The sequence below is a fragment of the Miscanthus floridulus genome, chromosome 19 (genome assembly GCF_019320115.1).
Source record: "Miscanthus floridulus cultivar M001 chromosome 19, ASM1932011v1, whole genome shotgun sequence".
Taxonomy (NCBI): Eukaryota; Viridiplantae; Streptophyta; class Magnoliopsida; order Poales; family Poaceae; genus Miscanthus; species Miscanthus floridulus.
Genome location: NC_089598.1, coordinates 26,728,421 through 26,745,445, shown reverse-complemented (window position 1 = coordinate 26,745,445; position 17,025 = coordinate 26,728,421). Strand labels below are relative to the sequence as shown.

At 45.5% G+C, this 17,025-nt stretch overlaps 1 protein-coding gene and 1 pseudogene across 1 annotated transcript; one reads left to right on the top strand and one right to left on the bottom strand.

Moving 5' to 3' along the window:
• Positions 1 to 643: 643 nt before the first annotated feature.
• On the bottom strand, positions 644 to 3,680 carry LOC136529025 (probable folate-biopterin transporter 2). The gene is given in 8 exon segments (XM_066522050.1): positions 644 to 1,017; positions 1,019 to 1,308; positions 1,310 to 1,573; positions 1,771 to 1,941; positions 2,026 to 2,121; positions 2,447 to 2,706; positions 3,289 to 3,307; positions 3,309 to 3,680. Coding segments are annotated over 8 exon segments (1,473 nt in total). The 5' UTR covers positions 3,549 to 3,680; the 3' UTR covers positions 644 to 884.
• A 6,692-nt stretch (positions 3,681 to 10,372) lies between these two features.
• Positions 10,373 to 11,050, top strand: LOC136525767 (transcription factor HY5-like; annotated as a pseudogene).
• Positions 11,051 to 17,025: the final 5,975 nt, after the last annotated feature.

Sequence of the window (17,025 nt, the reverse complement as noted above, 5' to 3'; positions counted from 1 at the left end):
GACTTAAAATCAGTAGCAGAGAGTACAGGCTCGATGGGTGCTTCGACTATAATATTTTGTGTCAAACGAATAGGCTGGAAGAGTCGTCAGTTTGGATCAAGGCTTCGTACTTGCCTCCTTGGGTTATTATATACATGGTCAGTTCAGTTGGGAGGTGAGCAAGTGATGGCAGGGGAAGGGAAGAGGCAGGGGCTAGAGATGACCAAACAGCGCGCGTGCAGCATCGATTGGATAGGACTTTGGCATGTTCGCGGGTTGTATGAGCCGTACTATTTTAATAAATGAAAAGTGTTTTTTCTCTCATAATAAATTAACGAATATTATTTTCAACCATGACTTTTCAGCAAAGTGAACAGGGCCTTTGTCTATTCGTTTCATGTTCTCAGAAAGTCATGAAGGAAGTTAAATTGCTGGATCATTAATCCACCGATGGAGGGACCGGGTGGAGGTGGACGCGTTGGCCAGGAGGGAACGACGACGTGAAAGGCTGTGGATTCAGAAAAATTGCTAGTAGGATTTTGCTTTATAAGAGTATAGGATAGGAATAATATTTGCAACCGCTTATGGGACACAAATCCGCCTGCATCTCTAGTCTTGTTTAACACCAAGTGTAAACCTCATAAAAAAAGTCAAGATTTGCACTTCGTAAAGTTTGATTCGTAATAACTTTGGTACATGGGAAAGTTCAGAAAAATGGAGAACAAACTCAAAGCATCCCCAGTATGTGTCTCTCAAGCCTTCGCTACCCTGCTGTAAAATCAATGAATTTAATTTAACAACGTGGACATCTAAATGAGTATCTATAGTAAACAAATCTCAAAGATTTTTCTAAATTTTATCTGTTTGCTCGTGTACAAAAGAAAAATCTCCATATGCATTCAGTATCAACTCCTGTTGGCAAGAAGTGAAGCTTCGTCATCATCTCGTTCTCCACCAAGGCCCTCCTGAATCTGGCAGTCATGAAGAGATTTATCATTGCAAGAATCTCTGTCTGCAGGGAGGGAGGTTAACTCGACACTCTGCTCGCTGAGCTTCATCATCGTCTCCCTCATTCAGTAAATCGGATGGAAGAAGAGTGGAATTCGGATCACTTCTTGGCACCAAGAACAGCAGCGCCAGTGGTAGCAGCCTCATCATATTTCGAATCAAGATCGCGGCCCAGAGGTTCTTGAATTCTGTTCTTGTGATTCTCAACAAATGAAGGAGCAATCCACCGACCCATGATCCAGTTAACGAGCCAATGTTGTCGATGGACATGAGCAATGCATAGAACGTGCCTTCAATGCCAGTGGGGCAAAGCTTTGAGCTAAAGCACCAGAAGAGGCATCCATTTGATACGGTTGATCATTTTGGAGACCCCCTCATCAATCACCGCAAAGTAGTAATCTGGTATCCCCATTTTAAGGTTTAGTCGAAGCACCAAGATCAGATCAAGCATTCCTGCCAGGCTTAGCAACAGCTGGCTCGAAAAAAGAAGGCTGCGAAAGGAATGGTCCTTAAGAATATTTTGATAAAGTATAACACCCACAAGAGAACCAACTGATCCAATAGCGAACATAAAGCCAATAAATCCCTGGTGAAGTAACATATAGTTAGTTTGACTATCGGTTCAGAAGGAACAATTTTTCAAAAGTAGCCATGCTATATTTTCATAAAATGAAATTTCATTTGAAATGTATTAGATATACAAGAATTTTAAGTGAAAGAGACTTTTATATTCATGAACAAGCTGCCAAGCATGCATCATAGCTAAATGATATGTATATGTACCTCATGAAAAGATAGCCCTGCACTTCGGTCTGTGTACCAGAAGAACATTCCTTCTTGGATGTCGACACTCAATGCAAGTGATACGTACATGTAAACACATGGTCGCCAGACTTCAGGACATTTCAAAGCTGTCAACATTTTTCCACTTGCTTCTACAAACTTCTTATGGGCCTGAATTTGTCATGCCAGGAAGGAAAAACTAGTGTAAAAGAGAGTCTATGTGGTGTCAGAGAAAACAAGAACATCATTCCTAACCTGCTCGTATGGAAAGTTGGGGATATGAACCTCCTTCAGCAGTGTTCCAGATAAAATTACCAAGGCAGAGGGTATGGTTAACAGTCCAAGGGCACCCTTGAGAAAGGCAGGATTTATCCATTATCAGATACCAGCACCATCTGAAGTTTGAAAAGGAAGAAAAATACACCAGCACCATCCAAAGTAATGATAACTGCCAGTCTAATTTATATTTGACCAGTCACAGAAAAGAGAAGTAGCACAAGTAAAGTGGACTGATTATTATGCAGAAAAAATGTACTGTATGAAAATTACTTTGAATTAGATTAAGATGTTGATATTCAGGCATTCTGCTTCTAGCAGCGATCAGCGCAGATCAATGAAATTTGAAAAGTATGAAACTCAAACAAATCTTTATAAGAGATAAACTAGTGATACTCACTTGAGCCCCTATTGCATGAACGAGAAAACCACTTATTGAGAATCCAATAAGACCTCCAACAGATGAACAGAATCCATTTAAGCTTATCATGTCAGCAGCAAGATGAGGGTACACTATACTGTTTTCCACCACGCAAGCATCTATAGTAACATCAGCTATCGCCACGCTAGCGCTTCCTGTCATCAATGCCAACAAAGCGAACAATGCATGAAGCTTGCTGTGAAGAGCGAGTATAAGCATTGCAATCACTCCGATGAAGCCTGCATACTCCTCAGAAACAGGGAGGGAACAAAACAAACAAGATACTCATTTTCTGTTTATGCTTTTACTAAATGACGCTTATTGTCCTATCAAGAGAATAGTAGTATGAATGCCATTATTAGCGGAACAGTCCATATTTTGGCTTATGCTGCAAAGCTTGTTTATTATAAAAATGCACCTACATAATCACTTGATTCCTTCCTACTAGCTATTTGGTAGAGAGCTTGCACTCCTCTATGCAGTTCAATGAATCAAAATTACGATGTACTGAACTCATCATCATTTCAAAATGATTTACTAGCTTGGATCTTATGCTGCACCTACTAGGCATAAAGTCAACTAATGCATAGCCATTAGCTCATAGGCATGTTTGATGCTCATTGCCATTGACACATTTTCAGCAGCACAAGTCATCAAACTTTACTTGCACTCCTAAATTTCAGCAAGAATATTTTTTAGTTCTAAAGTTGCTACCTAATTGGACAAGGAACAGTGGTCGTTCCAGAAATCAGGACTCAGGAGCGAGAGCGACTCTAACCAAAAAGGCAAAAACCAACACAGCACACCACAGTGCTCCTCACCTGCAAGAATAAAGTAGGGCCAGGCGGCGGTATCCGGCGACGGGGAGCACGTCGGTGAGCAAGCCCCAGAGCGGCTTGAACATCCAGGGGATGGAGGTGACGCCCTGGTACACCTGCGCCACGGACGGCTGCACCCGCTGCACGTCCTTCCAGTAGTAGTCGGACGCGACGCGCGTGATGCCGCCGCCGAGGCCCTGGCTGATGCCGTACGTGGCCACCACGCCGAAGACGAAGCTCCAGTGCAGCTCCCTGGCCAGCATCCGGAACCACGCCACCGGCGACGGCGTGGGCCTGCCGTGGCCGTGGCCGTCGCCCTCCTCGGCCGCCTTCGCCGGCGACCCCGGGGCCGCCTCGATGAGGACATTGGTCTCCCTCTCCTTGTCCTCGGCGAGGTCGTCGGGGGCTGTCACACCTGAAGGCGCCAAGCTGTTCTATTTACGCACGGTTGTTTTTACGTTTTCAGTAGTGGAGTATGACCATTTGGGTCCACTGGACAGGATTGTAAGCAGCACATAAGTGTCTGCATTACTCTGTATGGATTCATTCAGACATCCAGTAATATACACGACGCCAAGGCAGGGGCTTGCCCGCCGGCGCCAAGGTTCCGTCAAATCCCGCTGTTCCGCTCACGTCGCCGGTGACCCGCCGCGGCCAAGGGTGTGACAGTTGGTACCAGAGCCACCTTTCTTCGACGTGTGGGTGACGAGCTCCTTGCTCGGCGCCGCCGCTAGTTACCACCACCACCGTCGTCGTCTGGGTCATCAAGATCCACGCCCACGGCAACGCCGTACCTCTTCGTTCGCGACACCGGCGCGCGTCACATCTACACAACGCCACAATCGACGCCCACCAGGTGTTCAACTGGGGTCCGGCATCAACAACCAGGGTCTGGAGGCGTGAACCTGAGTGAGCATCCCAAATTCGCTCCTTTTTATCCTTTTGCACAATTAGGCAGTAGACAAGGGTTGCGCGGCATTTGTTCGTGCGTAAAATTCCGAAAGTCGAACTGTCTTCTTGTTGCGGTGGCGTTCGGCGGCGGAATGTCCGTGAGCTTGGGTTGCTAGGCTGTTGTCATCGTGCTTGCACTACAACTGTCTTAGTGTAAAATCCCTCAGCTCCGCCTCATTCCTAGGCGGCGGTGAACGTACCTTGCAGTACGACGGGAGAGGCACAGGCCAAACCCACTGCTGGTACAACTGGCTTCTCAAAGCAAAAGCAAGGTCCAACCTTCCACACAGACTAATCTCATTATTGACATCATGACACACCGATCGGATGAGGAAAACTCCAAGCGGGAGAATTTGCAGAAAAATATGGATGTCATGTTTCACCAAATTACTGAGATGCATTCAGTCCAGAAGCAAATGAAAGCGCAGTTGGACCTCACAGCGACAGCTATGGATGAATACACTCACGAACAACATCTCATTTCTCAACAAGTTCAAGCCAATGGAGAAGCAATTGCCAGAGTCACTCTCCGGCAAATGGAGGAGGAGTCCAAGAAACCTGATCAACCTCAATATGATGAGCATCATCACTCAGATACAGAAGATGTAGATTCTCTAATTCTGGATGACAATGTCTCCTTTCACAATGTGTTTGCCAAGGATACCATGCAAGGCAAAGCACAACCATCCAGGCAACACAAAACAAATCCCAAGCAATACCAACAGAATGAGAAGAGGCAAGACACCAAAGGCCAATAGCACAAATCTTATACCTTACCTAAGCCAGCAATGCCTAAAATGGATTTCCCTGATTTTGAAGGTTCTGACCCAAAGGTCTGGCTAGACAATTGTAGAGACTACTTCGAGCTTTACCAAATCCCTGAAGGCATGTGGGTCACTGCAGCTAGAATGCATCTAAAAGGGAAGGCAGGCAAATGGTATCAAGCATTCAAGCAGAAGAACACATTCAGGAGTTGGACACACTTCTATGGAGTTATAGAGCAAGAATTTGGGTCTGATGATTTTAGATCATCTATGCAGGACCTGTTGGCACTCAAACAGACTGGATCTATTGATGAGTATACAGAACAATTCCAAGCACTCTAGTATAGTGTCACAATGCACAATGCAGGGTATGATGACATGTTCTTCTCACAGCAGTATGTTATGAGTCTCAAAGAGGATATCAGAGGCATAGTGGAGGCTCATAGACCTCCAGATGTCTTGCAGGCTTCAATTCTAGCCAAGATACAACAAAGAACAATGGATAGGGGGAAGTCCAAGTACCCAAGACAACAATATCCACCAAGACCCTACCAGAACAGGACAGATCCCAAGTCTGCCCCTCAATCCTCCAATCTGTGGCAAGACAGGCAACTAAGGGACTACAGAAAAGCTAATAACTTATGCTACAATTGTGGGGAGAAATTTGTTCCTGGACATCTAGAGGTCTGCAAAGTCAGAAACAAACCAAAAGTCAATGCTTTGGCATTCAATGACTTGGACAGAGAACTCAGTGATGATGTTCTCAGTGAACTGATTGTGGAAGATGCTCTACATGAAGAATTCTGCCAATTATCCCTCAATGCTTTGTCCAGCCAAGACAAACCAGATTGCATCAAACTCAAAACTAGGGTCAAAAACAAGGTTATGCTCATTTTGGTGGACAGTGGGAGCACTCATAGCTTCATCAACTCTCAGTTTGTTACATTGGCTAATATACCAACAATTCCAATCTCACCTAGAAAGGTGAAACTGGCTAATGGGGAATGGATTACTACCAACAGTATGGTATCTCAACTTCAATGCTATTGCCAGGGATAAACCTTCACAACAGATATGATTGTCCTAGACATGCACCCATATGATGCCATCTTGGGTTTTGATTGGCTTCGCGCTCACAACCCTATGACATGTGACTGGGAAAACAAAACACTATAGTTTCAGGAGCAAGGCCAACTCATTCAGCTTCAAGGGATCAGTGCCCCACCTCTCCAAATTGCTAATATCTTTGCACACAAGGTATATAAGGCTACAAAAGGGAATGACCTCTAGGCCTATGTTTTGCTAGAACAATTACCCCATCCAACCTACTCACAGTACCCCAAACCTTCTCCAACTGATGAGGCCATCCAACATCTTGTGGCACTATACAAAGATGTGTTCACAGACCCCAAACTTCTCCCACCACAAAGAACCTATGACCATGCAATTCCTTTAACACCAGATTCCATACCAATCAATGCTAGACCCTATCACTACTCCCCTGCCCACAAGACAGAAATAGAACAACAAGTAACAGAGCTCCTCCAGGCAGGACTTATTACACATAGCCATAGCCCATTTGCTTCCCCAGTCCTCCTTGTTAAAAAAAGGATGGAACTTGGCGATTTTGTGTTGACTATAGGAAGCTCAATGACATGACTATCAAAAATAGATTCCCTATGCCAGTGATTGATGAGATCTTAGATGAACTTTTAGGATCCACAGTGTTCGCCAAGTTAGACATGAAGGTTGGCTATCACCAAATTCGAATGCTCCTAGAAGATGAGTACAAAACAGCATTCAAAACCCATCAAGGGCACTACCAGTTCAGGGTCATGCCCTTTGGCTTAACCAATGCTCCATCAACCTTCCAATGTGTCATGAACGAAGTATTGAAACCTTTTCTTAGAAAATTTGTCTTGGTCTTTCTAGATGACATCTTGATATATAGCCCATCAATGGACATGCATCTTCACCACTTGGAGCAAGTGTTGCAAACACTAAGGAAGCATCACCTACACCTCAAACAGTCCAAATGTACCTTTGCTCAGGACAGCTTGGAATACCTTGGCCACATCATTTCTGCTAGAGGAGTGTCCACTGATCCTAGCAAAATCTCTGATATGCTCAAGTGGCCAACACCAACTACAATGACTGAATTGAGAGGCTTTCTGGGTCTGACAGGATACTATAGACGATTTGTTAAAGGTTATGGTACACTGGCTAAACCACTGACTCAAATCCTGAAACTCAAGTCATTTGCCTGGAATCCAGCAGCCTAGTCAGCATTCCATGCTCTTAAACAGGCCATGACTGAAACACCAGTACTAGCAATACCAAATTTCCAGGAAACCTTTACAGTGGAAACAGATGCATGTATGGATGGTATAGGGGCTGTCCTTATGCAAAAGGGCCAACCAGTTGCCTACCTGAGCAAAACTCTAGGGGAAAAACACAAAGCCCTTTCCATATATGAAAATGAATTCCTAGCCCTTATCATGGCTGTAGACAAGTGGAGACACTACCTAGAGAGAGGTGAGTTCACAATCCGAATTGATCACAAGTCCTTAGCCTATCTCAAAGACTAAAACCTCCATTCTGACGTGCAGAGGAAGGCAATGACAAGAATGATGGGCCTCAATTTTAGGATAGTGTACAAAAAAGGAAAAGACAACCAAGCAGCAGATGCCTTGTCCAGAGTTGGCCATCTCATGGCCATACAAGCTATTTCAACAGTGCAACCAACATGGGTATAGGAGGTTCTCAATTCCTATGCCACAGATAGCCATGTTCAAACTCTCGTTTAGAAGCTCTCCATCACCAGTCCAGACAACCAAGGGTATAGTTTGGATAAAGGTCTCATCTGGCACAATGGCAAAGTCTGGATAGGCAATAACTCAGCTCTGCAGACAAAGCTAATTGCACACTCTCATTCCAGTGCAATTGGAGGACATTCAGGAGTAGCAGCAACTTATTACAGACTAAAGAAGCATTTCTCATGGAAGGGCATGAAAACTGATGTAGAAAACTTTGTCAAGCAGTGTAACATCTGCCAACATGCTAAACACTCCCTGTAGCACCCAATGGGACTGCTCCAACCATTACCAACACCTAAAGGGGTCTGGCAAGATCTCACCATGGATTTCATAGAAGGTCTCCCCAAATCAAAGGGTTTCAGCGTCATCCTGGTCATTGTAGACAGATTGACTAAGTATGCCCACTTTCTAGCTCTCAAACACCCATACTCAGCAGCTACTATAGCTCAAACATTCTTGGACAATATAGTTAAACTCCATGGATTTCCACTATCCATCACAACTGACAGAGATCCAATTTTTGTCAGCAACTTTTGGAAACAACTATTCACCAAATACAAGATTCAACTCAACCTCAGTATAGCTTATCACCCTCAAACAGATGGGCGGTCTGAGAGGGTCAACCAATGCCTTGAGATGTATCTCAGATGTGCAGTTCATGACTCCTCATTAACATGGAAATCTTGGCTGTCATTGGCAGAGTTATGGTACAACACCTCACTGCACTCATCACTAGGCTGTACACCTTTCAAGGCCCTCTATGGTTATGATGCTAATCTAGGTGCCATACCAACTCTTACACCAGACACCACTCCTGAGGTTAACGAGGTCATTCAAAACAGGAAGTTCCATCTTCAGTCCCTGAAAGAACATCTAGCAAAAGCTTAAAGCAAGATGAAACAAACTGCAGATACTAAAAGAACAAATTTTCAGTTCATGGTGGGGGATTAGGTCCTACTGAAACTACAGCCCTATACTCAATCATCTGTGGCCAACAGGCCCTTCCCAAAATTGGCTTACAAGTACTATGGCCCTTATACCATTCTTCAGCGTATTGGTCAAGTTGCCTACAAGTTACAACTGCCAGAGAACTCCCATATCCATCCAGTGTTTCACATCTCCCAGCTCAAGCCATACACCCCGGATCACTCCCCTATTTATGACACTACACCTGTGCTCACAGATCTCGAAGCTGCACAAATGGTTCCTCGGGCCGTCCTGGAGCGCCACATGGTGAAGAAGGGCAATGCAGCAGTCCCTCAGGTAAAGATTCAGTGGACAGGGCTACCAGCATCAACATTGACCTGGGAAGACTACTACGTCATCAAAACTCATTTTCCTGATGCTCCAGCTTGGGGACAAGCTGATTCTCGCGCCGAGGGAGGTGTCACACCCGTGTGAAGGTGCCAAGCTGTTCTATTTATGCATTGTTGCTTTTACGTTTTCAGTAGTGGAGTATGACCATTTGGGTCCACTGGACATGATTGTAAGCAGCACATAAGTGCCTGCATTGCTCTGTATGGATTCATTCAGACATTCAGTAATATACATGACGCCAAGGCAGGGGCTTGCTCACCGGCGCCAGGGTTCCGTCAAATCCCGCTGTTCCGCTCACGTCGCCGGTGACCCGCCGCGGCCAGGGGTGTGACAGGGGCTGGCTGCGGCGACATTTTCGAAAGTCGCTTGTGCTCTCGCGCGAGATCTCCTATGGCCCGGTAGGAGACGACGTGGGAGCTCAGATTCCTCACTAGGCTTTACCCAATCTCTCCATGGATCTAGATAACAGATGCTCTAGGCATAGATTCAGGGGTTTCTTAGATCCTACGCACTACGGGAAGCAACAGCAAGATCAGAGCTGGGAGTGGTAGGTGCGTCTATATCGTATCAATCCAAAAAGTCTTGAAACGATCAAGAGAGTGGCAAGCTATCCGCAGAACGACAGAAGGTATCAATCAGATCAAAGATTTGCTCCAACCTTTTGATACAATCTGAACAGGGGATAAACTGGCAAAAAAATGGACAAAAATGTCAAGAAAAGAAATTAGCAGGCGAATGGTGCCCGATGGCTTCCAAAAAACACCACCGGGCAATGAGATATGAATGGAGGTTGGATGCAGACATCAGGTACAAGTGGACTATAAACAAGAACAGCGTGAGGTAAAAAAAGTTGTGGGAGATCAAGGTCCTAAGAAATTGGGAGATTCCTTGGGGAGAGATTAGACATTTGACCTTTTTTTAATTAATGGATTAAGTTCACTTTGGGTCCTCAGCTATCTCGTTGGTCTAATTTTGACCATTAACTATAAAACCAACTAATTTAGTAATCTCAAGTTTGAAAATCGTTCACTCTTGACACATAGACACGGTTGTGGCTGTTTCATGCCGACGTGTACCTGGTTTTGACCCAACACGCTGGCATTGACCGTAGACGCATGCACAGGAGGATAAAACCCGTGTATAAAACCCGACGCTGGCCGGTGTCCCCTACCCACCCCGAGCCCTGCCTCCCACTCCGACCTCCACCCCGAGCCATGGCCAGCCACCTCCCGGACGCCGATGCCGTGGGATTCAAGCTCTTCGGCAAGGCGACAGGCCTTCCTCCTTTGTCCCCCGCCGCAGCCGCCTCTACCCCTACAGCAGGCGCTGGGGTTGCCGCTGCGTGCATGCACTGTAGGGGTGGAGAGCGACGAGGAGATACGGTGGGTGCTGGAGATGGGTAGCGCGTCAACGCTAGCCTCGTTGAGCGCGAGCACAGACGAGCGCCCCAAGGAGTACGGCAAGTAGGGGCGCAGCCTCCGGCGGTCGGGAAGAAGCGCGGCCGCATCATGGGGGATAAGGAGCAGAACCGGCTAAAGCGCCTGCTTCAGAAACAGCGTATCCGCGCAGTAGGTGCAGGAGCGGAAGAAGGCATACCTGACGGAGCTGGAGGCCAAGGCCAAGGACCTAGAGCTCCACAATGCCGAGCTCGAGCAGCGGGTGTCCACGCTCCAGAACGAGAACAACACGCTCCGCCAGGTGTGGCCTCGCCTACCTCCATCCATCCCCCCATTCATTTCCGCAGTTCAATCTGAGCTCCAAAGCGCTCCTTTCGTTCTGAGTGACCGCCCCCCTGGTGCTCCCTCCACGCAGATTCTAAAGAACACGACGACGCATGCGAGCAAGAGGAGCAGTGGCGGCGGCGGTGGCGGCAAGGGCGGAGATGGCAGCAAGAAGCACCACTTCACCAAGAGCTGATGAGAATGGGAGAGAGCCTTGGTCTGTGCTCGCGATTGTCTAATCCGACCATTGTTGGACAGTCGTCGTCACACGAGTCGCCGCTATCGTGCCTCTGCAGCCACGATGGCCGTGCCTCTGTGCCCCGTAGGCTGTGGATCCACGCCGGTCGTGTCTTCGCACCCAAGATGGTCATGCCTCCATGCCCATGTAGGCTGCGCCTTCGCCTAGACACGCTCGTCGTTGGCCCATCGCCTCATCGGCGACCAACGTCCTCGCACCACGCAAGCTGTGGATCTGCTCCGGTCGTGCCTCTGCGCCCACGCCGGCCACGCCTCCACCCAGTCATGCTCATTGTTGGCCCATCGCCTCATCGGTGACCAACGGCCTCCGCGCTGCAAAGACTGCGGATCCACGCTGGCTATGCGTCCACGCCCGAGATGGTCGTGGAGGGCCGCCGCGGCCCACGACGTGGCTAGCAGGTCATCAATACCCCATTGCTATGTAAAAACATATGTTTATAGCATGTGAGTCGATGATGCGTGGGCCCCACATGTCACTGAGATGGAGGTTGCGTGTCAAAACCGCTCAACGTCGGTCAAAACAGCCTTGCCCCCGCCCAGGTGCTAAAAGTGAACGGTTTTGACAATTGGGGCACCGGTACTATACGGTTTTGTAGTTGAGGGTTAAAATTAGACCGATAGAATAATTGAGGCGCCAAAAGTGAACTTATTCCTTTTTAATTGGGTTTTAAAAACCCTGAGGTGGCCCGCTAGCTGACAGCAGCATGGACAGGCAGTGTATGTCATGTGGGACCACTATTGCCCTAGGCCTCACCGTGTGCAGTGGCTTGTGTAGTCGGGTAGCCTACTGCGTGATGTGAGGGTGGTATGGTAGGAGTAGTTAATAGTTAAGCTAATTAAAATTTGGCAGAATGAAGTAGAAACCAGGCCGAACAAGCGGTCGACTGCACGACAAGCAAAATGAGTGTCCAATTTTGGTTTGGCCGCCTGCCATCAACCCATGATGAGTTGTTGACCTGTGGTTGGACATGATAAATGCACCTTCTTGTTTGGTTTTGAGTTTCAAACTATTACTTCTGCCCCGTTTGGCTAGGCTCCGGTGGCTCCGGCTCCCACCTGTCGGCCGCTGGGCGACCGACACCTAGTTACTATTCACTAGAGTCATTTTTCTCTCTCCTCATTTCCTCTCTCACTGACACAACCGGAGCCAGAGAAGCTCGTTTTTTTGGCTCCATGGCTCCAGCTCATGTTGGCACCTGTCGGTCGCTGGGCGGCCGACACCCGGCTACAGTGCAAGAGCCAGAGCCCACGGGAGCCCAGCCAAACGGGACCAAGACTCACCTTATGTTTTGGAGCTTAACAAGTTAGTGACATGTAGAACAAATCTTAGGACGGTAATGGATTCGGCCTTCAACTTAGCTTTGATGTCCTGGTGGCTTCCTAACGAGGTGGCTAGGGGGAGAGAATGTCGAAGGGATTCATTGGTGTGTTGTCCATCTTGGTGGAGTTCCTTGGGGAGTGCCCCAACTTGGGCCAAGGTCTCACTTACCGACGTGATATTGAGGTGATCCATTTGAAAGCTGATCAAATAAGCCTTCTATCATGTACTCACTTGCCTCAATCACACTTTGTGTGAAAAGAGTTATGGCTTTCATAATGAAGTAGTGTTGGGTTGCCGACAAACCAAATGTTCAACTTTGGTGGACTTGCACTTTGAGATTGGTATTACCCATGATCCATTATCATATTTGAAATACCAATATTAGATAACAACTAACTCTTAGTTTTATCGTTATGCAAACATAAGAACGAGCTTACCTTGTGATCAATGGTCGTATCCGAAGGTTGCATGTCCTCATGAAAGGTCCTAATGGCTAGAGGGGGGGTGAATAGCCTAATAAAATTTCTACAACAACACTTAACAAAATGGTTAGACAATTATGAGGCGAAGCAAGTGTTGCGCTAGCCTACTCAAAATGCAAGCCACCTACCACAATTCTAGTTTAGATAGTGTCAATTCACACAAGAGCAATGACACTACCCTATGTTAGTGTGCTCTCAAAGGCTAACTAAAGAGCCACACCAACCAAGCATGCAAGCTCTCACAACTAGCTACACTAAAGAGCTTGTCAACTAGTTTGCGGTAAAATAAAGAGAGTGATCAAGATAGTTATACCACCGTGTAGAGGAGTGAACCAATCAATAACAAGGATGAATAACAATGAAGACCAATTACCTCGGAATCAAAGGATGAACACAATGATTTTTACCGAGGTTCACTTGCTTGCCGGCAAGCTACTCCTCGTTGTGGCGATTCACTCACTTGGAGGTTCACGTGCTAATTGGCTTCACATGCCAAACCCTCAATAGGGTGCCGCACAACTAACACAAGATGTGGATCACACAAGCCACAAGCAATTCATTAGAGTACCTTTTGGCGCTCCGCTGGGGAAAGGTCAAGAACCCCTCACAACCACCACGATCGGAGCCGAAGACAATCACCACCCTCCGCTCAACGATCCTCGCTGCTCCAAGCCGTCTAGGTGGTAGCAACCACCAAGAGTAACAAGTGAAATCCACAGCGAAACACAAACACCAAGTGCCTCTAGATGCAATCACTCAAGCAATGCACTTGGATTCACTCCCAATCTCACTATGATGATGAATCAATGATGGAGATGAGTGGGAGGACTTTGGCTAGGCTCACAAGGTTGCTATGTCAATGAAAATGGCCAAAAGATATGAGCCACAGCCGGCCATGGGGCTTAAATAGAAGCCCCCATGAAATAGAGCCGTTGTACCCCTTCACTAGGCACACAACGCTCTGACCGGACGCTCCGGTCTTACTGACCAGACGCTGGACCCAGCGTCCGGTCCACTGATGGACACCACGTGTTACTAGCTTCAAACGTTGTTCATCAGTTTTCAACGGCTATAAAGTTGACCGTACACTCCGGTAGAACTGACCGGACGCTGAAGCCTCAGCGTCCGGTCGAGTACAGTAAGGGTCGAAACATGGTTTTCCTCGACCGGACACGTCTGGTCCACCTCGATCGGACACAGCCTAGCGTCCGGTGGTAAACCCTAGCCTCTATACCGCCAGTCAACTCGACTGGACGTAGCCAGTCAGCGTCTAGTGCTTTTGGATCCAGCGTCCGGTCAGTTGATTGACGCCAGCATCACCTCTGTTTTCACTTCTAACTTCTCCACCCTTGCTCCAATGTGCCAACCACCAAGTGTATCACCTTGTGCATATTTGTTAGCATATTTTCACAAATATTATAAAGGGTGTTAGCACTCCACTAGATCCTAAATGCATATGCAATGAGTTAGAGCATCTAGTGTCACTTTGATAACCGCATTCTGATACGAGTTTCACCCCTCTTAATAGTATGGCTATCAAACCTAAATGTGATCACACTCTCTAAGTGTCTTGATCATCAAAACAAAATAGCTCCTATGGATTATACCTTTGCCTTGAGCATTTTGTTTTTCTCTTTCTTCTTTTCAAGTTTAAGCCCTTGATCATCGCCATGTCATCACTATTGTCATGTTATGATCTTTATTGGCTTCTCCACTTAAAATGTGCTACCTATCTTATGATCACTTGATAAACTAGGTTAGCACTTAGGGTTTCATCAATTTACCAAAACCAAACTAGAGCTTTCAATCTCCCCCTTTTTGGTAATTGATGACAACCCTTATACAAAGATATGAATTGAAATTCAATTGAATCCATGTTGCTTGCCCAAGCATATTTACCATTTGTAAAAGGATATGGATAAGTTTCATGAACCCCAAATGGTAGCAATTGCTCTCCCTAAATATGTGCTAAGAGTTTGGATTATAGCTTGCACATATGCTTAGATAGGAAATATAGGAGTCAATGTCTACCATATGATGCTAAGGTACAAAAGATGGACCTTTGAAGCGTGATACCAATCAAAGTGCACCAATATACCATCCTTAGCACCATGGTTAGTTTTATATCACTTGGAAACTTACTTTAGAAAGATACCACTTGTAAAGACTTACTTGGAAATGAAAGTTATTTAGTGATTTCATTTCACCATTCAATCTTACAACTAACATTCATCACACAAGCATGGATGTGTAAATTTAATACTTATGCCATGCAAGCAAACATATGAAATGCACATTCAAATGCACAATACAAGTTCATGAGCTTGCTCCCCCTACTTGTGTGCTCAAAATTTTAGTTGATCCCTTTCCTTTTTCATATCTCTCCCTTATCTTTGTTTCTCTCTCTCCCCCTTATTTCTCTTTTCCCCCTTATCTTTGTTTCTCTCCCCCTTTGTCATCAATGACCACAAAGGTTCTAAATGTAGATAGTATTACTTGTAGGGTTGAGATTATCATTGTCAATCAATGGGGTGAGGATTATTTTCCCAAATTTGGTTCAAACTAGAATATATGCCAAAGATATTTAACTTGGTTTGATCCAAGGACAAGCTTCTTCATACCTCCAAATAAGGGTTATCTTATACCATGTTGAGTTAAACACTTATAGCTCATTTTCTAGATTAAACACTAGGTTTATAAGCCCACAAACATGTCATATGCTATCACTAGATCATGTCAAGCATAGAAGCAATAGTGATACCATATAAACATCAAATTCATTTGATTTTCATGAATGAACCTAATAAAATAGAACCACTTGAAAGGTCCTAATAAGATTGAGAATATGACTAGATGCACTAAACATGTCCTTAGCAAGGATGTATGCCATGCCAATCAACTTTTACCTTGGATTGCTCGAAGGAGAGGCATGTTATATGAGTGAGGGGGTGCATCAACACATATTTGAGAAATCCAATATATTCAACTCATTCCTTAGCTTGCAAAAACTTTTCTCATCCAATGGCTTGGTGAATATGTCAGTAAGTTGATCTTTGGTGCCTACACTCTCAATGCAAATGTCCTCTTTTTGTTGGTGATCTCTTATGAAATGGTGGCGGACATCAATGTGCTTTGTTCTTGCATGTTGCACCAGATTGTTGGTTAACTTGATTGCACTCTCATTGTCACATAGCAATGGCACTTTCTTGAACTTGATTCCAAAATCACTCAAAGTGGCCTTCATCCAAAGTATTTGTGCACAACAACTATTGGCGGATATGTATTTGGCTTTGGCGGTTGATAATGCAACACTATTTTGCTTCTTTGATGACCATGAAACAAGTGATCTTCCCAACAATTGACATGTGCCTGAGGTGCTCTTCCTTTCAACCTTGCATCCCGCATAATTCGAGTCAGAGTAACCAACTAGCTCAAACTTTGCTCCTTTGGGATACCACAAACCGATATTTGGTGTATGCTTCAAGTACCTCAATATTCTTTTTGTAGCCTTTAAATGACTTTCTCTTGGTGAGGCTTGAAATTTTGCACACATGCATACACTAAACATGCATCCGGCCTTGATGCGGTTACATAAAGTAGGCTTCCAATCATAGACCGATACAACTTTTGATCCACCATGTTTCCACTTGCATCACTATCCAAGTTGTCATTGGTTCTCATTGGTGTGCTAATGACTTTGCTATCAATCATGCCAAACTTCTTGATCATGTCCTTGATGTACTTGCCTTGACTCATAAAAGTACCATTCTTCAATTGCTTGATTTGAAGACCAAGGAAGTAACTCAACTCTCCAATCATAGACATCTCAAACTCATTAGCCATCATTTTCCCAAACTCATCACAAAATTCTTGATTTGTTGATCTAAATATGATATCATCAATATAGATTTGCAACACAAACAAGTCTTTTCCAATCTTCTTGATGAAAAGAGTGGTGTCAACCTTGCCCATTGTGAACCCTTTAGAGAGGAGGAAGTCTCTCAATCTCTCATACCATGCTCTAGGTGCTTGCTTCAAACCATATAAAGCTTTCTTCAACTTGTACACATGGTTGGGCTTCTTGTCATCTTCAAAACCAGGAGATTGCTC